The sequence below is a fragment of the Meleagris gallopavo genome, chromosome 4, assembly GCF_905368555.1.
Source record: "Meleagris gallopavo chromosome 4, MGAL_WU_HG_1.1, whole genome shotgun sequence".
Taxonomy (NCBI): domain Eukaryota; kingdom Metazoa; phylum Chordata; class Aves; order Galliformes; family Phasianidae; genus Meleagris; species Meleagris gallopavo.
In genome coordinates, this window is record NC_139407.1 from 55947874 (window position 1) to 55970989 (window position 23116).

General features: G+C 42.4%; 1 protein-coding gene across 14 annotated transcripts in view; it reads left to right on the plus strand.

Moving 5' to 3' along the window:
• Positions 1 to 587: 587 nt before the first annotated feature.
• The window catches only part of LDB2 (LIM domain binding 2), a 209254-nt gene continuing 186725 nt past the window's right edge, over positions 588 to 23116 (plus strand). For 3 of the 14 annotated variants that reach the window (XM_085223429.1, XM_031553184.2, XM_031553183.2), the window contains exon 1: positions 590 to 1305. In XM_085223429.1, the coding sequence (XP_085079555.1) occupies positions 1174 to 1305 (132 nt within the window). In that variant the 5' untranslated portion in view covers positions 590 to 1173. Of the gene's footprint in view, positions 1306 to 23116 lie in introns of all 14 variants that reach the window. The other 11 variants (XM_031553180.2, XM_031553182.2, XM_010710365.4 and 8 more) reach the window with 9 other exon arrangements.

The window sequence follows — 23116 nt, forward strand, 5'->3', positions numbered from 1 at the left end:
AGCTTATGGAGATGGAAATGGAGAAAGCCAATGGAAATTGGGATTTTTCAAATCTGTCTCTAAATATTCCTACTTTCGGTTGGATTGACATTAAGTTTTTTGGCAGTGGGTGAAGCCATACAAGGCTGCTGTATGTTTGGGGTCAGTCAATGTGTAGAGCACGATACGTACGGGCCGTGTTGCGGCTCCCCACCCACAGGACGGGCTGCACGCAGCCCCATAGCCATTCCATTTGTCATATCAGCTAACGGAATCCGTTCCTAGAGTGGTTCCATTTGCTTGAATGAATGTAGTTAAGAGATTAATTCAGCGCTGTTTATGGTCTGCACACCAGTTCGGTGGTTGCTCCCCCTCGGAGCCCATACAGTAAGCAGCCCCGTGCCGTACCCTCACACCCTCAGCGCTGTGAGGAGCCCCGTGCTGTCCCCGTGCTGTCCGGGGCTCCTCGTGCACGTAACGAGCCAACCGATAAAGTTCCCCCCGCACCTCCGTGGGCCCCGTGCAGTTCTGGGTCCCGCGTTATTTCACCCCAACAGAGGCAGGACGGGCGCACGAGATGCTGCTGACGGCCGCGGGCGGCCCCTCGCTCTGAGCCGCCCCGGGGACAGCGGGGCTCCGCGGGCGGCCACGAACCCCGCGGCTCCGCGCCAGTCCCGCCGGAGCTCCGTGCCGGGGAGGCCCCTCGCTCCCCAAGGCGCCCCACGCGCGGAGAGGCCCCGCGCCCTTCGCCCCCGGCCCCGCGCGGGCTCAGGCAGCGTTAAAACCAGCTATATGCTAACGAGCCCCGCCGCCGGGCTCCTCAGGGGTCCTGGCGGGGAGACGCCGAGCGGAGCCCCGCACCTCCGCGGGGCCGCCAGAGGAAAATGCCGCCGGCGAGGCGCTCCCACGGCGCGAACAGGAAATGACCCCCTCGGCAGCCGCCGCTTTAAAGCGGAGCGGCGCTGCCCGCGGCCCCCCGCTCCCCGCGCCCACTGCCGCCCGCCCCGGCGCGCCCCGCGCCCCCCCCGCCGCCGCCCGCGCTGAGGGCTCGCAGGCAGCTCCCCGGCAGCTCCCCGCCCGCATGTGTGCGTGTGCGCCTGCCGCTACTTTGTGCCGCGGAGAGCGCGCAGCCCATGTGCTCTGCATGGAGGTTGGCGGTACTCTGTGTCGCTTGAACCTCCGCGAGCAGGCAAGATGTCCAGCGCACCACATGACCCTTTCTATTCTTCTCCTTTTGGCCCGTTCTACAGGAGGCACACGCCGTACATGGTGCAGCCGGAGTACCGAATCTACGAAATGAACAAGCGGCTGCAGGCGCGGAGCGAGGTGAGTCCGCGCGGCTCCGTCCCGCTCGGCGGCGCGGGTGTGCGGCGAAGCCCTCGTTAACCGGGCACTTTAATTGGGCGATCCCTCGTTATGTCTCCGTGCGGAGCAACTCTCGGGGTCGGCGCCCGTTCGGGCTGAGCGGCGGTGTTGCGGCGCGGCACTTCGGGAGGCACTGCGGGGCTCTCCAGCCCCAGCAGAGCGCTGGGGGTCCGTCCGGCTGCTACGGGGCGAGGCGCCGCCACGGAAACCGCGGGGAAAGGTGCGGGGGGGAGCCGAGCCTCGATCCGCTCCGCACCTGGAAACTCGTTACAAAGGGAAAGGAATGGCAGCAGCAAACAGGAGCGGAGTTTTGCAAACTTGCGCCCCGGCTGCGCTCGCGGATGGCGTGTCCGGGGGACGGGCAGCCGCGCTCACGCCGGGTGCCGCGGGCGGGCGATGCCTCCCCGCCCCGCCGCGCGCTGTCAAAGTGCCGCGGGACGGGAACTCCGCGGTGCTGCCCGCGCTGGGCGCAGTGTGGGCGCCGTGCGGCCGGCCCGGAGCGGGGCAGCTGCCACGGAGCGGAGTGCTGCACGGAGAGGGGACGTTCGGCCGCTCAGGGAAAGAGCGGGGGAGGCTGCAGCCTGTTGTTTGCGTGGTTAACACGGCGCACTTCTGCCTGCCGGAGTGTAGCGTGGCCGGGATCGGGCTGCAGTGCTGCCATGTGGCTGTGTTTGGGTAGCAGATTGTCCTGGCGCTGGGATTTTTGCCATACTTTGCCGGCGCTGCCCTGCAAACACTTTGTAAAAGTACCCATCTTGTGTAATTAAGAGCTTCGTACAGACACCCGTGTCTGCTGAATCGGTGTCACCAAGCGTGGCGAAGGGTTTTGGACCGACCCGTTTGTTATGCTGTAGTTCCTGGAAAGAACCAGAGGTCACAACAAAATAAAGCACGCATGCATGCCCGACTGTCAGCCGAGCCATGGAGGCAGTGCCGCTCAGTGTACACAGTGCACACACGAGCGGTGACCTGCTTTCTGATTGGCCGCCGCTCCCGGCGCTGGGCTCTGCCACTGCTGCTCCCGCACGCTGCTGTGGGGTTCAGTGCCTCTCAGTGCTGGCGGGGAGCTTACAGCAGCCCCCAGAACCACGGGGACCGCTCTGCACTTGTGCCCCAATTGTTGGTGCACCTTGGTCTCGGCCGTTTGGGTGTCGGTGGGGTGGTTCTGTGTGTTTTTTCTGTTCTGCAAGTGTTTTGTCAGTGTCTCGCAACTCTGATCTTACATTTCTGTACATACTGGCATTGTAGTTTCTAGACTTTGTCAAGCAGCAGAAATCTGTATTGTTCAGAGATTCCTTTAGGGTTCTATTATCGAAGCCACACCGACATGCAGTCAGTGTTCATATCGCTATTTTACATATTATTTCAGCAACACTTTGGGCCACAGCTTCCAATTGCAACTCCCTTACAGACGTTCCACTCAAAGTTTTGGAGGGACTCATAAAGCAGCCCCTTCTACACCGTCCTAAGAGCCTGCTGTGTTGGGGGGCACCTACAATGAGATGGTGGGTGGGGAACAAGCAGGAACCCTCCTGTAGTGCTGCCGTGGGTTCCAGCAGGATCTGACTGAAGATAGTGCTCTGTTAATGAAAGCCTTATGCTCAAGCATTTATTATTATTATCATTTTTTAGTTGCTCAGAGCAGAAAGAATTTTGCATTGTGATTGTTCAGTGTTTCCATTCTGGTTGTCTGTTTTTTGATTTCTCTGCTCTGTGCTGTAAGTATTGTTGTTTGTTGACATGCATTTTCTAGCTAGCTTCGTGTGGTCTCTTTTATCCCCCACTTTAAACCCCTTCCTTAATAAAGAAAATAATAATACTAAAAAAAGCAGATGAGTTTCCTGGGCCACTCACAGTGCCTGGATGCAGACACCCTGCGAGGAATCCTGCTGCCTCCTCAGGCAGGTGGGGAGCAGAAGTTTTGCATTAATGTCCCCCTCTTTCAAGTGTGCTTGTGCTCAGGAGCTGAAGGCTTCTGGAGCGTATGTGAGTGGCTCTGAATTTCTCCAGACCAGCCCCATGCAGTCCCACATGCCATGGGAGGTGCTTGTGCTTTGGGTGATGCTGGCGTGCCATGTGAGCATTTCTCTTCAGGCAGCCTTTCGGATAACATAGGCACTGCTCTCTGGTGGAGCCCCAGGGGGTAGGTGAGTGTCAGGAAAGCAGCTTAAGGGGAAAGGAAACACTGCCCAAAGGCTGGGGGGTAGCACGATGTCAGATTCTGCTCATACCCAGCTTCTGGAGAGCTAGTGATCATTTGTTCTAAAAAAAGAAGGAGAATCCTACAGCTCTTATTCCTTGTCCCATCCCAAATGTGTGCCTGGAAGCTTCAGGGATTGTGTCATTTTCTTAAAAAATTGAGATGTTCCTAACAGTCTTCTAGAGTTGGGTCCTCTGCCATCCCTCACAGCAGTGGAAGTTGTGCATAGGATGGACAGAAAGCCATGGAAGGAGTGTCTGTATGTCATGTCTGTCCCTTTCCTCCCCTCCATCTGCAGAACCCCCCTTTGCAGTGAACTCCTGCAACTTCTGAATGAAGCTTGCAGGTGGGTGAAAGTGATTATAAGGAAGCTCAGGGCTGGTAGGGCTGCCGTTGGGGCAGGTGCATGCCACGTCTGCTGCCATCAGGGTGAGTGCGGGGTGAGTGGTTCACAGGGGCAGCAGTGCCCACAGAGCTGCTCTGCTTTCAGGGACCCTCCCTGAGAGCTGTGCCAGCATTAGGTGGAAAGGGTACATAGGCCCCTTAAGGGCTGTGCTGATCAGACAGAGTATCCAGTGGTAAATAAAGGTCATTTAGATGCAGTGTGGATGTCTTCGTCACTCCTGTTTTCTTTAGGAAGGAAAGGTAGAGAGGAAAGTAAGAAATTAGCAGCTGCAGCCCGTGCTGGATGTGCAAACTTGCGCTCTCCAAACTTGTCACAACTTTCTGGGCAGAACCTACAGCTCCTGTTTGAATCCAGGGTCGGTCCTGGGCGAGGAATTCCAATCACACCCAGGCAGGGGGTGGCTGTGTGATGTAAGGACTGGCGGGAGGCCAGCACCCAGCTAATTCCTGTGTCATCTGAAGTAATGCGGGGAGCCTGCCTTGTAAGCTGCCGGACAGGAACACCTCAGCTTCCTTACAAGTGGTTCGAAGAAATCTTATCTTGTAATACTTTTCTCTAATGGAAATAAATACATGATTTCTTAATAATTCTTGGGCTTGCCTAGTGCCAGTTTGTAACGTATCAACAGTCCGGACTTAAAGAAGTAAAAGCATATTGAAATGTTTAATAATCTCCGACAGATATAAAAATAAACCTTATGCACTTCTCTCACAGTTAGCTAACTTTCTGGGTAACTGCAATATAGATGTTCCCTTGCTGTGCTTGCGGTTTAAGGATTTCATGACTGCTCACTCAAACTCAGTTTATCTTAATATTTTTGTATCTGCATTGTTTGAACATTTCAGGAGAGCAGGGCTGTTGTTGTGGTATATTCAGCAGTTTCTCAAGTCCTGAGTAGTACGCAGTGTAGGCAAATTAGCTTCAGTATTTTCTCTGTTCTTTATTAAACTCTATGTTAAAAAAAAAAAAAAAAAAAAAACACCTCTTTTTCTCTTTGATGTTTTGATGTTGTAAATCCTTTTCCACTGTAATATTCAATCATTTGAAATTGCTCACTCTTAAAAGAAAACAAAAGATGATTATATCTTGTAGATAATTATTTTTCAGTAGCAGTGCGCTGTGGATGGAGCACTTAAAGTTGCTGACAGTTTAAAGTTTGAGGCGTTGCTTTATTGCCAATAATCAGAGCATCGTATTGAGCTTCTCACGGGTTTGTTTAGTTCCCTGAATTTGCAAAACTTCTGTCTGTCACAGTGTATGGAATTTGCCTGTGTCTCTCTGCTGCAGGAGAGCAGAGCCCTCCTAGCTGGGAGGGCAGTGTTGGAAGGGTGACTACAGAACTTGATTAGCGGCGTGTTTGTTTTAATGACAGTTAGCTTAATCAAACCTTATTAAACCCCTTTGAAACGCTATAGTGAATTTTCAAAAGCAGAGATTTCACGATGGAAGAAAATTTAAAGAAAATTAAAAGGAAAAATAAAGGAGGATGTTATGATCATTTAGAAGGTACCAAATGAGCTGGAAGCTCACACAGACATTCGGATCCAAGCAAATATTTAAAGTGAAGCAAATCACAGCAAAGCAAAACAAAATTCTACAGTTAAATGAAAGTCTCTTATTTTACTTCCCCGCATTGCTATCTAATGAAATAAGCTTTTCCTCTTCTTCTGAAAGTGCTTTTAATAGATTAGTCATAAAAATATCTGTTGTGACATCACGTTTGTTCACATAGCAACTTCGTATCGCAAACAGATCTCTGATGTTGTATACATAGATTTGAGTTTGTCTGATGAGTTTGTTTTGTTGGGGGAAAACATAAACTTCTGTCTCAGAGTAGTTTTGAGGAAATAGCCATTCGTCCACAACCACACCAATAGTACGCAGCAATTCTAGGAACATCAGTAAAGGATTTTCAGTAACTACTTCTAAAATCCTGCTTTGCTGAAGCTGAGGTCAGTTTTAAAAGAACCCCTTGAACTCGTTTCGACAGACACGGTCTTCAGGATGAATTCAGGGCTCATTTTCCTGATTGTCTTTTATTTCATAGAATCTTTTTCATCCCTTACAAAAAAAAAAAAAAAAAAAAAAGAGCACACAAAACTGTTGCAGCTGTTTTCAATTAAAATTTTTACAAACTAACAATACTTATGAGGCTGGGAAAGAAATAAAAGACAGCTTCCTTTCCGTGCTGATCCATAGCTTACAGTTGAAGATGTCTTGCTGCATTTTTTTTTTCTTCCCCTGTAGTTATAATATAAACTGCATGCTTAAGGGACAGGGAGCTTTTGGGGCAGGAGCTGGTGAGTGGGGAAGGGGAGAGTCAATAAAAAATACGGAGGCTGGATCCCCCTGTAAGTTATTGTGATGCTTGCTAGATCATTTTCTATAAATAAATCTTCTCAACCCTTTCTTTTTTTTTCCTTTTTTTTGTTCTTCATTCTTTAAACCACAAATCCACTTTAAAAAAAAAATCCCTTAAACTCAGTCTTTCTCTGATATAAACAAGATTTACTGTGCAGATCCAGTCTAACAAATAGCAGCCTCTGGATGGTGAGAGGGAGCAAAGCAGGGACCTTGACAAAGTCCCAGCCCTGCGCTCTCACTTCGGCTGGAGTTCTGCCTGCTGTTGGATTGCAAGACCAGATTTTAAAAGAATTTGGTTTTGGTGTATATACTTCCTTTGTTTATAGAAAAAGTATATGGATGGATTGCTAAACACATTACAATATTTTTTAGCTGGACTTTTTGCTTCAAATGATATTTGTTCATATCTTTTTGCCAAAAGTTGCATATCTGCTGTAAACAGGCATTCCGACCAAGCTGATACTTTGTGTGTTTGCTTCCTCCCGAGCAAGGCTTGCTTTCCTAGCTGCACTGTGTAAACAAGTCAGCGTATATCCTCAGTCTGCTGGGTGCTCTTTTCCAAAAGTGGCTCCTGGTCTGCTCAGGGCCTCGGGGTGATCCTGGTGGGACACAGTGGCAGATGGTTTGTGGCTTCCAGAAATGGCTGGGGTAGGACAGAGCCTGTTGGCTTTATATATTACCAGAAATAATGGAAGAAACCTCTCTGAGACCCTGGCTGAAATCTCCTTAGCACTGTGTGTTTCTTTTCCCAGTATGTTCTTGCTGGCCTTGGTTGTTCAGACAGAAAATGCTTCATTGCCATAATACTATTTCCATTTCTGTTACATTCTGAAGGACAGCCATGTTCTGCTACACTCAAACCCAGTTACTCATCTGTGTCAAAGGGTACTTTTGGTTCTTCTGAAATAAGTGAGGATCAGCTAGAGCCACCTGAGGGCAACAAATATTGGGGTGGGATCAGCTGATGCTTCTGAGTTGACTCTGCCACTTCTGTGCCTTATGGGGCTAGTGAAAAATCACTGACCTGGAAACAAAAGATCTTTGCAGAAATAAAATGCTTGGTTTTGGTGGCCAAAGTCTATTGGTGGTAGAATCCTTTCAGCAGCCATAAATTTTACAGGGTCCTGTCCACAAGACACGGGCTCCCTGGGCACTGCCTTGCTGCTCCATCAACAAGAAGCCACATGGTGAGCCTGCTGGCCAGGCTGCTGTTCCTCTCTGCAGCATGCAGCACTGAAGCACAAGGTAAAGGCTGCTTTATTTTTTTTTTGAATAAGTCATCAGTACTTTTCATAACTCTACAGCCTGTGTAGGTATCAGATGAGACGTGCTCCTTAAGGTCTTTCTGCTGTCAGTACTCATATCCAAGTACTCATCAGGGCAGTCACAAACTCACAACTGACACACCAAAGCCATACCTTTACATGGGTTTCTAACTGTGCTTCAACTTTGCTGCCTGAGTATCTGCAAACTGAATAGAGGGATTGCTGTATCCTTCTGAATATTTGATAAATTAGAACATTGCTGCAATAAGTCTCAGGGTGATATCCAGTACTGCTGATAGCCTTTGTGCCACAGTCAGCTTGCCAAGCCTGGTTAGATGAACTGAAAGTAGTTAAAACCTATCTGTGCTATTTGTGTGTGTGGTTCAAAAGGGAAGATGGAAATGTGATCTCTGAGTACATTTTTGTGATCAGGTTGGTCAGGTACAGCAGATTTAATGCCTGTCCAGATCCTACCCAGGATACAACTGCTGGCTGCAGACCTGAGCATTCTTCATGACTTCATGACTGTGCAAGAGGGTTGCACAGATTAGTTGCACGACCTTGTCTGTTGCATTCATAGAAACATTGAATGTGTATAACAGAGATCACATTTGGACACCCCTGCTTAATAAAGACCCAAGGATGGGCTGAGTCATAAACCCACTGTGCTCATTCTTCAGAAACTTAATAAATGCGTGAACCAAATGTCCTTGTTGGAGTATTACTGTTATGTTGTTTTCCAACATACTTTTTTTCTTTGGACTTTCAAACACTTGTCTTTTCTAATTATTTTTTTTATTAGGTTATTTGGTGAAGTAGTAAATTGATTGGGAGAGTTAAGACTTTCTCAATACATTGCATATTTGCATGATTTCACGTATCTTATTGTGATTCGTGTTCTGGTTGTGTAGTTTTGCTTCAGCCATTAGCAGAACATTGTATCAGAGAAAGACTTGCCATCTGTTCTAGAGCAGGGTACAAAGAGATTTCTGAAATATTAATAACCACATTATACAAAAAGAAACATTCTAAATCTTTAACTACAGAAGTCACATGGAGAGAGGAAAAAGCTCAGAAAACAGAAAAGAGTGAAACTTTCTTGTGTTACTATTTAAGCTGGAGCACTCTCACTTTGTCCTTCAGGAGGACAATCAGCAACACTGGTATTCCTGACCATCTCCTTTTCTAAGGAGTAGAGGACCTTCAAGGCAAGTGTGAAACCTGTTTTGCCCTTAGGTTTGCAAGCTGGATATATATATATATGTGTGTATATGTATACTTACAACTGATGAAAGGGAATATGAAGTGCTGTGTACTCAGTTCCTCATGTTCTAACAGTAACTTGCCACTGTTACCATCTTCAGTAATTCTTGTTTCTACTTTAAGCACTGAAAATCTTTACATGTTATTCCATTTCACATCATAATACCGTTATTGTGGCTGCTAACCATCATTAAGTAAAGGCAAAGTAGTTCCTTTGCAGCAAATGAAAATTCTTCCTGTTGAAGTCACCCAGCATCTTGCAGGACCCTCTTTCCTTTGGTACTTGGCCAACATTTATTCACCATTCTTCTTTGCCATACCACAATGATAAAAACATCCACAGCTTACAGATTCTATATGTGCCTTTGCAACCATATTGCTTGTTTCAGCGGTTGAAGGCAACACAATAGCTCGCTCACTTTTACCTAGACTTAATCACTGGAGAATCAGTTAACCCTTAGAGTAATTGGGTAATAATGTTGTTGATGTGATCTTGAAGTATCATTTTAAGCAATTAGAAGTTCATATATAATGTGCTGCAATTATGCATTATATAGCGCATCTATCTGTTTTACAGAGCAAAAATTACCATATGTTTTGTGGGAAGCTTGGCATTTTGCACCAACCGGCGTTCTGCTTGTATTTACGAACAGCATGCCTGTAAACTGTGGTAATAACTCTTTGAAGGCCACACCTATGCACGCTGTCGATTATGTTAAAAAGCGAAGGCTCATTTTAATGAATGTGTTGGCATGAATAATGGGACATGAAAAGCCAGCATACTGGGTAAAGGTTCATTACCTGAGCGCAACAAATGCTTCGTGCAGAATTTCCATGACTATGCACTGCAGTTTAACAGTGAATTTTCTTTGGCTGTGCCTGTGCTCTTTATGTGTTTGTGTGAATGTTTGATCACCGATGTTTTATTCTCACGAATAATTGCAGAATGCAAATTTCTAGTTGTTAAGCATTCTGGATAGAAGTTGTTTGCTTTATATGGGCTAAGCTGAAAAGCACTTTCCTGTTTTTAGTTTCCAGAGCCTTCAAGATAGAGCCATGATCTTTAGCAATTCGATACGCCAGAGACAAATCTCCTATTGCTTTGCAATGATGACTGACTGGTGTATGCGTATAAAGCAAATTAATGTCAATGAGTGTTGGCAATGGGAAAATTGCCACCAGATCAGGAAATATGATGTACTTGCAGATTTTTTTTCTTAGGGTAAGGTCCTATTTACATTTTTAAAGTAACTGCACGGTAAAAAGGAAAAATAGGTGAAAAAATGAGAAGCTTCCCAACATTTTCAGCTCCATCTCTGCTCCTCTAGTCGAGAATGAGAAATAGAAACACGTGATATATGACCACTTGCAGTGTATATATTTAATATAATATTACATGCATACAGCAGACAATCTTATGAAAGACAGGCAAATATATGTCTTGAATTTGAACAATTAATGCATTCAAGTAAGTTGTCATTAATTCCTAGCAACTCTGAGTAAAAAGAAGAGTAGAATTCACAAAAATTATTATTTGATATGAATGATTAACTCAGCTCTTTTCAGTGCCTCTTAACACTGTGGCAGGGTTAATAATACAAAGTAAAAAGATCGGTCAAGACACCAGAACACCGAGTACATCTCTCCTGTGGCAGTGCCACAGGATTATTTAACACTCACATCAAGAGCATCCGAGTTACCCCGTGACTGTTTCATCCAGAGGATAGTTTTCATCAAAATATTCAGTGTCACTGACTTCCTCGTGCAGGCGGTGTGAACTCTGGTCTGTAACCTGAAGCCACAACTTGTGTGTCTAGACGGACAAGAGCCCCTCCATTGAGCCACTGTGACACCTGGTGGCTTAAGAAGTAACACAGGCAGCACCAAACTAACAGCTAGAATCCAGAGGTTAGTGGTTATTGATAAATGCTCTCTCTTACGAGTATCAACAGAAGTCTCTTGGCTGGATTACTCTACTCCGTTTCCTTGACATAGTTAAATTAATCATTACTGGGCTCATTTCTCTTCATGGTCTTCATAACACATATTTGAAGTGTTGTAACATGGGACATCACAAAGTCTACTTGCTTTTATCTCCAGTGCTCTGATGTTTGCACGTCATTCGGATTACATAGAGAAACACAGTTATGGCTGCAGTACAGAGCTAATATTTTATTTGTTCCCAGCCATTAATTTGGAGAGCCATTAACCAGGAAAATGCTTGGAAGGGCATAAGGTACGTTTTGGTGCTGGGTACTTTTGTACAGTGGAGTTGAATGGAAAATATAGCAAGCATTTGGCAGATACAATACAGAGCTCTGTAATACCCTGAATTTGAGGTGTTTCATCTGCAGATAATTCAATAACAATAAAGTTACATTTTTATGAGTTATTCTTGATAGACTTAAAATTGGACCAATACGGTGTCAAGCTGAGGTGGAGCTCCGTAGCTGTAAAAGCTCAGGACCTCACAGTACCTCACTACCTATGTTCTCTGTTGGTCACTTCTTGCATCTTCAAACAACTACATCCATGGTTGTTTGGGATCATCTATGAAAGGAGTTCCCAAAAACTCACACGTTAAGTCCCACATTACTTTCCTTTATCCCAGTACTTGTAAAAAGCTTGTCAGCAATTGAGCTGAAATGGCAGGGGGACTCCATCCTTCTGTTCTCCATTACCTTCTGGTATGTCCACAATGCTGTCACTTGAACACTGCAGTTAGACAACACGTGCCCAAAGTTGTATTGAACTATCTGCAGTGGGAAGTGAGCAGCTCAGTGCTCAGTGCATGCTACCTATCTTATTTCACATGGAGATATTTGGATTCTTTGCCGAACACTTGAAATTGAGGGTGGCTACTGATGTTCATCCACGCTCCTGTCTTCATTATATTTATTATAATATATATTTATATTATAAATATGTCTATTATAATATTTAATTATAAGATTTTTGGGGATGGGACCATCTTCTCAGTTCTGGTACAGTGCTAGCACAGTGGAGTTGTGGTTGTATTCTCCATTTCTCTTTGGTACTGTGTTGTATATTGTAACTAACTGAAGGCTGAAAGTAGGTAGTAGTATTTAAAATTCTTTCTATCCAAATTTAAATATAACACATTCATTTTGATTTTATAAATCAAATGCTTTAATTGATACTACATGTATTTATGCACCACAAAGAATTATCTGACTAGAAATGCCATTATGCAGCAAGTTCTTGGAAGATGACTGTTTAATGTTATTAACACATTTCATTACTTCTCAAGTAATTCAGCATGCTTGTGCAAACCTACTGGCTTTGCCAAGAAAGTACAAATGTATTTTAGGGTAGTGTTCGGATAGTTGATTTGTACGTCTGATACTGTTATTAAATCTATTCCTTTTAAAGTGTAATTCTTCAGTAGTTTTGTGTCAATCAGAGAAGCTCATTCCAAGCCCACTTTTTCATAACAGTGGAAGAACAACTTATCTTAAATTCCTCAAGAAAGGCATATTCTTCTCAATGAGGCTGGTGTTGGGTTGTATGTATGTTATTTGAAAAGGATTTGGGGTGGAAATATTATAACGTCTTGTTAGAACCAGAGAGGTTGTTCTAGGGAAGAAAGGCAACAATTATTTTTTTCTTTTATTGTTTGCACTCTACTGATTTAATTAGCCAGTGAGAACAAACCCACTTTGAATATTAAAAAGACAAAATTAACTTTCCCCTCCCCCTTCCCCACATCTGTTGCCTTTTGGAGGCAGCTCACAGTACCAAAACTATCCAGTGCCTAATGGATTTTGCTGTCTAACAGACATTACCTGTATTTGCTTGCAAATAAGGGAGCTGGTTGTAAATTTTTTATTCCACTTGTGAGGGAAAGAGGCTGTTTAAATTGTCTGTTGGAAAAAGTGAGCTATCTTAAGCAGAACTGGGACTGTCTTGGTGTGTTAGACCAATGAAGGTAGTTACAGTTACAGATGCATTTCTGAACGGTGATCTAATAGCAGTCTTAATGATTACCACGCTATAGAAACATAAGTTGTTCCTGAGGCTACTTCAGATTGAGAAGAGTCCTGTGAGGGGTTATGTGTTGGTCAGGAGCATGGGTGGGTAAAAACTGCTGAAATGATCTCTGCTGTATTTCATTATGCTCTTGCTTTCTGCAATGTGAATTAGGAGGACTGAATTTCAATAAGGAAGGGAAGCAGCGAGCTGCACCTCTGCAGGGCGAGGCCCAACCTGTGCACAGGAGCCCTCCTGCTGTCCAGTCTGGGGTCTGAATGTTAATGTCTCATCCTGGGTTGTGGTCTTACAGAGCCAAAGGATGCTACTCCTGCTCAGCCCCCATCCTGGTTGGGGCTCTTTTACCCTCTGCAGACCCGAGAACTCTTTTAGTTTTGTTAACATCTTAAGACAGCAGCAAAAAGAGTGTAATTTTTAATAGTTTTCTTCTCACCGTTTTTTAATGGCAGTATTTTTAACGGCACTGTTTTATTAAAACATTTTTTCCTGTGGAGAGGAAAGAGCCCTCCAGATTTTGCTGAGGGTGGCCTTTTACAAACACAATTACCTATATAATTTTCAAGATTATTATTAGGAAGTATATGACACTATTAGGACCATGGAACTTGGACAAACCCACCTGGTGTGCAAATTTTGTTAGCAGAATAGCTAGGCTAAGCTTGAGAACGCCAAGTGTGAGTAGAAGAGTCAACTGAGAAATATAAATTGAGTGCTCAGCCCAGCAGTCTTTCCCTTCCTTAGAGATTGATGGCACACAGATGGCACGATTGCAAATAAAGTACTGTCTGTGGGCCGGTGGTATTGTTTTTTTTGTTTTGTTTTGCTTTGTGTTTTTGTTTTGTTTTATTTTTTGTTTTTGTTTGTTTTCTTTCCTAATCCTTTTTTCTCTCTCACAAGCTTCCTACCTTTGTTTCAGGCACTTCTTCCTGCTTTGTAACTGCAGTGTCCTATCCCAGGCAAAGTTTTCCTGTTTACAGCAGTGGAACTAGCATTCAGCCCAGCGTCTGGATGTGCCAGATTCATCACTGCCAGTTTTCTGCAGGAGCTGATTCAGTAAAAATTTGGGTTTGAGACCTACGTGTTCTCATAGTAAACAATTTTAGGTAACTCAGAGATGAGTTTGACGCATCTTAAATGATGAGGAGGACATATGCAGATTTTAAGTGTGGTCCGTAGTTGTCTGTGTGATAATGTTGTGTGTTCAGAGGCTTAGATTATGTTTGCCCTTATCATTTCACAAATGCCAAAGGTATAACAGAAAGTATTGCTAAAAACAGCAGCACTATCAGGGAATATTGAGAAGCAAAGCAAATAACAAGAAAGGGGGGAAGTCTTCAATGAGAAGTTTAACTGGAGAGAGAAATGAATGGCACATAATTCAGCAGAATAATAGTTAGATCTGGCAAGCTGTAGAAAATAAATCATTTAGCTGAGCTTATCCACATTCTTTGAAAGTGGACTCCAAAGTCTGCATTGGTAGATGTATTAATAAATAACCAATTTTAAAAGATTTGTTATTAGCCTTCTTCATTTGTTTGGTTTCAGTGCCAATCAAAAGCAAATCCTGGACATCCATAGCTAATGTTTTTCAGTGTTTTTCTCAAACAGCTGCTTTACTAAGAAGGGGAAAGAAGGCAATTGAATGGAATTCATGGCCTTTTAGGGTCTGAACTGCCTGAAATGGGCAGCATGTGTGGTTTGTGGCTGATGAACTGGCAGACTTGCAGCTCTGGTGTGACGTCAAGTGCACACATCATAGATTTGTGTGAGCTAAATGTGGGCTTTCAGAACCCATCCCTCTCCTCGTTGCCATTATTTGGGGGCTGCGGACTTCTCCCTGTAAAAATCAGACTGAAATAATTCAGCCCCTCATTACTGTTACGAACTTGTGTGCTTGGCAGCGTGGCCTTAGTAACTCAATTCAGTAGCTTTTTTTTTATAGATGCATTTTCTGTACAGTCTTGATTTGTCTGGTACAGTAAACAGTAACTTATTGCTTTAATAAGTGACAAATGGATGCAGCTAGCAAATGTTAGTTCTGCTGAAGTAAACAGCAAATTCTTCATTAGTTTCAACAGCACCAGCACATTATATTTACCTTAAAATATGTGTTCCTTCAGCTTGTTGTTTGTATGAGCCTTTGGAGTTCTTTTGCTGAAAAGAAAGAAAAAAAAAGAGATTGAAATAATTACCTCTATGGGATTTTCTATATGCTGACAAATTGTTACTGTTATCTTACAGTTGCATTTAAAACCTGTGGATGCATTTCAGGTCATAAAGTAAGTTTGCAGAAGTGCAGCCACTTACATTCATGCTTGTCTCCCTTGCATCTACTTCATGATTTATTAATTTGTAGAAATTGCATTTGAAATTTCCAGACATCTGAACCTTTTTCAGCATCAAACTGACCACTGATCTTAAAAAAAATCATCTACATCAGCTCCAACTCAATCATTGACAAGGGCTGGAGGAAATTAAACATCTGGGATCTGTTAAGATTTTTATTTATGCTTTTAAATATTGAAGTGTGTATTGCTGCCTGCCTTTTACTCTTTGAGCATGAATCCATTAAAGAATGCTCTCAAAACACAAGCAGTTGTATAGTAAAGTGATTTGGGCTAGAAAGCTGGACACAGCTATGTAAGCGTGGAGGAATCGCAAGGAAGTCAATGACGGTGGTGAGCACTGATTGATTTATTTATTGCTGGCATTGAAAACATTGCCAGATTCTTCCCAAATATAGCAGACTTAAATTCCTAAGTGGCTTCTTGCCAAAAAGGCTTTGCACTTGCATTTATCTGTTTTCCATGCTCTGCACCTTTGAGGTGCAAACCTGTTGGAGTTCCCAGTCTTCCATGGAAGAATGATGGCCTCAAACTTTCTCACTATCACAGTTTCAAATAATCCCCTCCTTACGCCTTCACCAACAGGCCTCTTGGGACAGTTTCCTTAGCTCTGCCAATTTTCATGCCAAGCTGCCCACACTTGATGCAAACTCCACTAAATCCCTTCAGCTCCTCTGGTTTAGCAAGTTAGGGACTCTGAGGTGTTCTGTCACCACAGGAACAGGGAGATAGTAAATATATTGCTGAACATCAACAGGAAATGCTGCTATTGGGCTTTTGGGAAGCTGAGTTGAGGAAAGGTGTGGAGTATTGTTAGATTTTCAGCAGTAAAGCCTTGCATCTGAACTGGAACTTCTAACAGTAGCATCGCTCAGATGTGTTCTTGTGTTTCGGCCTAAATTTTCCAGATTACAGGCTGTTTGTGTTTTTCTACATCAACTTCTCCGCCTTACTCCTCTTTGAACTGATACTTTCTGAAGAGCTATGTTGGCTGTGGTTTTGCTAAGCAAGTACTTGCAGATGTCCCTGACATAAAGAGGAGACCCTGGCTAGATTGGTGGATCTGGGAGCCCATTGGCAGCTTCCTTTAGGGGAGCCAAAACTGTCCATGGGCAGGCATCTTAAGCAACAGCATGCTCAACACTGGGATCATCAGCATCAAAAGCTTAAGAAATGGCTCATGTTAACTCTCACTAAGTTATTGTAGTTTATTCTCACTGGAAACAGTCACTAGAGGGGAGGGAGATCTTGTGTGTTAACTGGAGTGCTACAGGCGTTTTCAAGGTAGATTATATATCCTGTTTGTAGTGACCAATGGAAAGAGGAGCTCATTATCAAGTAGCAGTCCTTCTAGAGTGTCTGAGTCTCTTCCAACCAATGGAACAGCTCTTGTAAAATATATTCAGAATTTAGTAGATGGCTTGCTGGTTATACTGGAAACTTTGAACATACTATCTGCAAGGGATTAATTGGAAACCATCTCCTTTTGTGGAAAGTGGAAGGAAAAAGGATGCATACATGTACATAATTGGTGCATTCAATGTATGCTTCCCATAATAGGTTTTATGAGAATTTTCCATTCTTCCTGTATTCAGGGAAATAGGAGAATTCTACAGTAAACGCTGAAAGTTCGCTTTAGGAAGGGAAGGGAAAGTTTTCAGAAATGGCTTGCCAGCAAATGTGGCAGGCTTGATTGCCTCTGAGCAAAATAATTTGGAGGGTACACCAAAAGGGCTTGCTGATGCAAGTTCCTTTAAAAGAACATTTTGAATTTTTTTGGGACCTGACGTGAAAGTTCAAGATTTTATAAATTCCTGAGAGAAGATGATTTTCTTAGTTAACCTCTACACCCTGAATGAACGTTGTTTGAAACTTGCGTAGGATATATCTAAAAGCATATAACGAAGAAATAACTCAGTAAAAAGCTAATATATTATTTATCTACAAATATTCACTGGCTTACAAAGATTTGAATATCGTTCAGGATTCCCCTTTGGTTGTTGGCACGACCTACACATGCAAGTGTTAGCCATGTCAGCATAAAAACTTGAAGAAATGTGAAATTAGTTGAAGTTTCACCCAGAACCTCCATCACTGATGTAGAGAATTACAGTGAATACAAATAATTCCACTATTGATAATCATTCAGAATCTCAGTGTTGCGGGTTTGTTGGTTTTTGTGTTTTTTTTTAAAGTGACATTGTGAGATTTTTTTTGACAATCGAAGTTGGCATTTCTCATTCATGTAGACAGTTGCAGTGTTCTGATAGCTGATAGCCTTAACGTATGCTGTGAATGAAAAAGACCTTTTAAAAAATCTTGGAGCCAGATCATAGCACAGAAATTCTGTGAAAGCAGACTCTGCTGAGCAGTTAGTTGCAGCACTCTTACTAAATGTGTTTCAATTCACTTTTTGTCACAGAGAAATAGAGAAATAGGTACCTTATTAAAGGAGACTACATCCTTTTATGCAAATTTAATGCACTTGGCAGGTTCATCATGATAAATGGTCAGGATGATATAGTTCATGATGTATCTCTAATCTCTTCTGTGAAGATGTTTGTGTCTTGCAGGAAGCAGCCTCTTGAGGGATCAAATCTTTAGAAGTATGTGGCAGATGGTGATGTCTGCAGAGCCTCATAGATTGCTTTGAAGTCCCTCCAAATGTTGCCCACAGTTAGTGTGTCTGAGCTTTTGCAAGTTCTCTTGCTTCATCTCTCCTTCACTGTCACCTCTCCTCCTTCCTAAACTTGTGTCCTCAAGTTGTTGTGTTGGGAACACACGCCACATTCTTACAGTGTATCTATTCTCACTCCCCAGTCCTGTCGTATCATTGCCTGCAAAGTTGTTCTTCCATTAGGCATCTTGCATATTTTAAGTGCAGTGGTTTACAACAGGAAAACAATAAAACAGAACAAGTGTCTTAGAAAAGCCTATCTATCATTCATGCTTTGTGCTTAGTTTCTAAGTGAATCTTTGGAACCAGCACCAGCATCATGTTAACTAATCAATTATAATCATTTACCTATATTAATTGGGCTAACTTGTCTTTAAATCAGCAAAAAGAAATGGTTAAGGTTTAGTGCTGCTGCAGTGAATCTGAGGAAATTGACCAATAAAATAACATAAAATAAAAAATGCTGCAAAGCTTTGGAAGATGAAAACCTAATTTAATAGGATACAGCCAATGAAATAGTCACTGTGTAGAAGTATAAAAATACAGGTTGCAGATCTGAACAATTGCATATTTTCTGAATATTACTATTTTATTCAGTGAGTCTTTGCTGATCTGAATTTTGCTGGGCAGTCACTTTTTGTGTGAAATCCAGTACCAAATTTTGTGTAAAATTTTATACCTGTCATGCTCTCTTGTAAAATTCACATTTCAGAATCAGTCTCCCTAAGTATTTTTGTTACCTTCTTCACTGTACGTAGTTTCGCTGTATGAGATTGTAATATTTTTGTATCTAGGAACTTTCTTGGCATTACTTCTCTCTCGAATGCAATTGCTGCAACTTGATCCCTCTAAAATGTCTGCATACTTAATGCTTTTTCCGTCATGGCCTAGTGATTTGTGCTAAAAACATCTAAAAATCATGTTTTAATATTTTAAGTAATAATTTCAAATTACTGTGCTATTCCTCAGTCTACTATTTTTTAATGAAAAAGAAGCCTTTAGAACTCTATCAGAGGCCCGACTCAGATGCCGATGATCTAAAAGGAGTTTTATGGACTTGAAATATTCCTTTTTAAAATTCTGTTAGTGACTTAAGGAAAAGATTGTGGTGCCTTTTCTGTCTCTGTAACATTCTGTTTGTTTCTGGCTATTGCTTTATCATTTCATCCCACAGGGATTTATGGAATCACTTAGAATGATTCCAGACTTATAAGAATTCATTTGTAGAGCAAAGCGCTTTCTGCCTTTAGAATGGAAAAAGAAGGTACCCATGATAGTTACAATTTTTAATTTTTATATTCTCATGCTTAATTGATACTTTACAACATGATCTATCAAAATATTTCTCACCCCTCCACAAGTCATTCTTGCTGTTCTCATCCAGTCCCAACAAACACTTTAATAGTGATGTATTCTTGTACTATATTTTAATAAATTTAGATTAAGATAAAGTTAGATTAACCTGACTCAGAGTGCTTGGCTGAAATGCTGCCCTTAAGTTTCTTCCCCCTCCCACTAAACTGGCAAACCATTGGTGTGTGTGTGCATGTAAATGAAATCATAAATATTTCCCTGCATCCTGCCTTTTTCGTGAGCACAGATTTTTCTGGACGAATATGAGACAGATCTGGCAGTTGATTCCATCTGTATTGAAACCTTTGGCACATGTCAAAGAGACTGTCAGTACCTAAGAGTTGCTGTGCTATACCATGGATGATATTAAAGCTTAATCGACAAGACCACAAGAGACAGTCAGGCTACTATCAGAAGATTCAATTGTTAAAATTTAACCTGTTTTCCAAACCAGCTGTTAAAAATTTGTCTGGTTCTCCGCGTCTTAGGCTTTCTGGAAGAGCACCTCAAAGACCAATTTGACCAATCTGAATTTGCAATTACCTGTGCAACCTGGTCTAGGGAGCCTGCTTTGGCAGGGGGGTTGGACTAGAAGATCTCTAGAGGTCCTTTCCATCATCAACAATTCTGTGGTTCTGTGAATTTTCCAACTTTGGTGTTAATTTTATCATAGATTTTTTTTTAAATAATAGCAAAATAAGAAACTTAATTCAGTATCAAGCCGCAAACACATATGTAGTAGAGTGGTATCAATCAAGAAACCTGTGTGAGCAGAACGTAATGAATAGTACATCCCGGTGCAAACACCTTTTATCTAGGGCATATTTTAACTTTGCAGGTGCATGGATTGCTCTCTGTTGAAGTAGCGATCTTTAGAGGAGAAAAGCTGCTTAACTGGGGGATAAAAAAGTAGGAAGATGTGTGTATCTCCCACTCTTTTTAAAAAAAGATCATGACATCACACTAAATACTTCGCCAGTAGCTAATTGCTGTGTCCACACAACAGCTGTGTCCACCCAAGGGAGCAGCATGAAGCCACAACACGGGGGGTTCAGGTTGGATATCAGTAAAAGGTTCTTCACCAAGAGGTGGTTTGACACTTGAACTGCCTCCCCTGAGCAGTGGTCATGGCACCAAGCTGCTAGAGTTCGGACTGTCTGGATAATGGTCTGATTTTCAGATGGTGCTGCATGGAGCCAGGAGTTGAGTAGATGATCCTTATGGGTCCCTTTCAATTCAGGATATTCTGTGATTCTATGATACTACTTTTTAATCAATAATGTGTACTGATAAGAAGAAGGCTATGTGTTCCACTGTGGAAAACTCAAAATATTTACTCAGATGTCTGTTTTCTTTTATAGTAGCAACCAATCTGGACCTTTATTTGCAAACTGCGAACAAAAACGAAGCACTAAATCAGCTGTGAAATTTCCTTTTTAAAAACAATTTCTTTCTTTTTGGGATATCCTTCCCAAAACTGTTGGTTCAGTAGAGGAACACATTTTTAAACTTTAAGCATCACACATGGTAGCTGTATGTACTATCTAGAGTCATTTTACTTCCAAGAATGCCAAGAAATCTCAGAGGGATAAAGCAGATCCTACAGCAAGCTTTAGCTGTCCTGCCTGCTTGGGCACAGACATGGAGATCCGATGCCATCACTTGGCCAGCTTGCCTGGGAAGAGAGATCAGCAAAGGGGCAGACTGGCATAGACCCTCATGCTCTGTTCCTGGGAACACTGTGGGGAAAGAAAACAAAAACAAAAACAAAAACAAAAAAAAGCAACAACAACAACAACAAAAAAAACAGATTAAAACCCAGTGATACTGTGGGCCAGCTAGAAGAATAAGGAAAATATTGGCAAAATAGTGGTCTTGATTGTAGAACAAGCCAGATAATTTTTTCCCCCCCTTCCATTAGGCAATAATATACACAGTTTGGAATAGTCAGCTTTAGTGCTCTCCTTCAGATGCTGTGGATCCCTTCATGTAAATCTCAGTTTCTTATTCACAGAGGAATCTTCTCCAGGACTTAATAGATCCTCCTCTTAAGCAAAAGAGTAACGTTTGGTTTTTCAGGAACATCGTTTAGTTGTGAGTGTGTACAATTGGCCTTCATGACCATTGCATTTATAAAGAGCCCAGAACAGATACATGACTTGAAATATGTAACTTGACCATTTTCCATGAGCTCTAATAGAAGGAGGAGAAGGTGAAGGACCGAATCTACAGATATATCTGTAAAAGGAGAGATTCTGTCTTCCCCTCTCCATGTAAGAAAATAGCATATAGATGAAAGAAAGCAAAAGGTCAAAAGCTTCTGGGTTGGTCTGCAGCCAAAAAGTGGCAATTCTAGTTACTGAAATAGAATAGGGAGTGTGTTCTTAAGTGCAGAATTTCACCAAAAGGAGCAACTGAATACATATTCTATAAAAAGTATGCTTTTGAGGTCCTGTGAATTTCTTGCAGTTGAATCCCATATCGCTTTAGGAGAGCTTATGCAAAACCAAAATCCAGAAAATTCTCGTCACTTCTCCATCCGCACTCTCCATCTGATTTTGCCTAAGACTCTTATTTGAAATTTTAGTTAAAAATAATACTGTCAGCTATGCAAAAATAAAAAAGTGAGAAACCAGAAATGCTTGCTAGTAGTGCCATAACTAAAACATAGATATATTTTTAATGATCCGATTTACTTAGCACCGCTTATTATGTAACATTCAATTTGCATAGTGTTTTCTACCTGGTATTGAAAATCTTATTAATTCAGTTTTGTTTTTTTTTGCCTGTGATTGACAGACTTCTGGGAGGGATTTTCTGGGACTGATTGACCTGCAGGAGAACTTGTAAGGGTTTCAGGAAAGGTAGCCAACTAGGAAGAGCGAACTCCCTGTTGGCAGCCTTTTATTTGCTTTACAGAGGTTATATATTGTGTTTAAAATTTGTCAGTGTCTGCACATCAAAAAAGACTGAAAAAATGTTTGGTTTCCTTGTCATATTTTAAACATGAGCTCCATTGTGTAGTGTCTGGATTACAAACAAACTCATCATAGTCCTCCCCTTTTGTCTTAATGCATGGACTCAGAGGTCTTGACAACGATCCATTGAAGTTCATTAGCTCTGACTGCAAGTTCAGTAGTCTGTTTGCTAATTGATTAAAAAAATACTAATCAAATCCTTAAAAGATCATCCTTCCCCTCACTAGCAAATAAATAAATAAAGGAAAGAGGTAAAAAGAGCAGACCTGGATGCCTGAGCTGAACTGCTAGACATTATCTGCTTAAATTCTCGAAGATAGAGTGTGAGATGTACAAAGAAACTCAGAAAGAGCATCCATAGACTGAAAATGTTCTCACATGCCAGTGCTCTCACAGGCTGGCATGTCACAAGAGGTGTTGCAGTTTCGATTTTTAGGGTGTCACGAGCTAACACAAGCATGCAAGACTTTAGCGTTGCATGAGATTTGAAGAAAATCTTATCCTCTTAGATAAGAACGTGAAGGAAATTCTGCTGTTTCCCCTCCATCTGTCCTGTGTCTTGCTCCTGTTCAAAGAGCAACATTTAGATGGAAAGTTCACACCTGAAACATTCTCTCACATATAAAATGTTTTGAAAGATTCATTTGGGGTGGGGTTGTGTGCTGTGTTCTTACAGACCTTCACCTCTAATACGATCTACCCTTGAGAAGCTCTTTGTGTAGGCTGCCTGACTTTGTTGCAAGAGGTTTTATCAGCACAGATTGACACAGTGAAGATAACTTTTGCAGTTTTTTATTGTGCTTGAGATTTTAGAAGCCTTTCCCTTTTCTGCACCTCCGTGTTCACCCAACTTCATTGTTTCAGTTGAGATCAACTGAAATGAGGATGAAGTTTGGTGACTGGACAAATG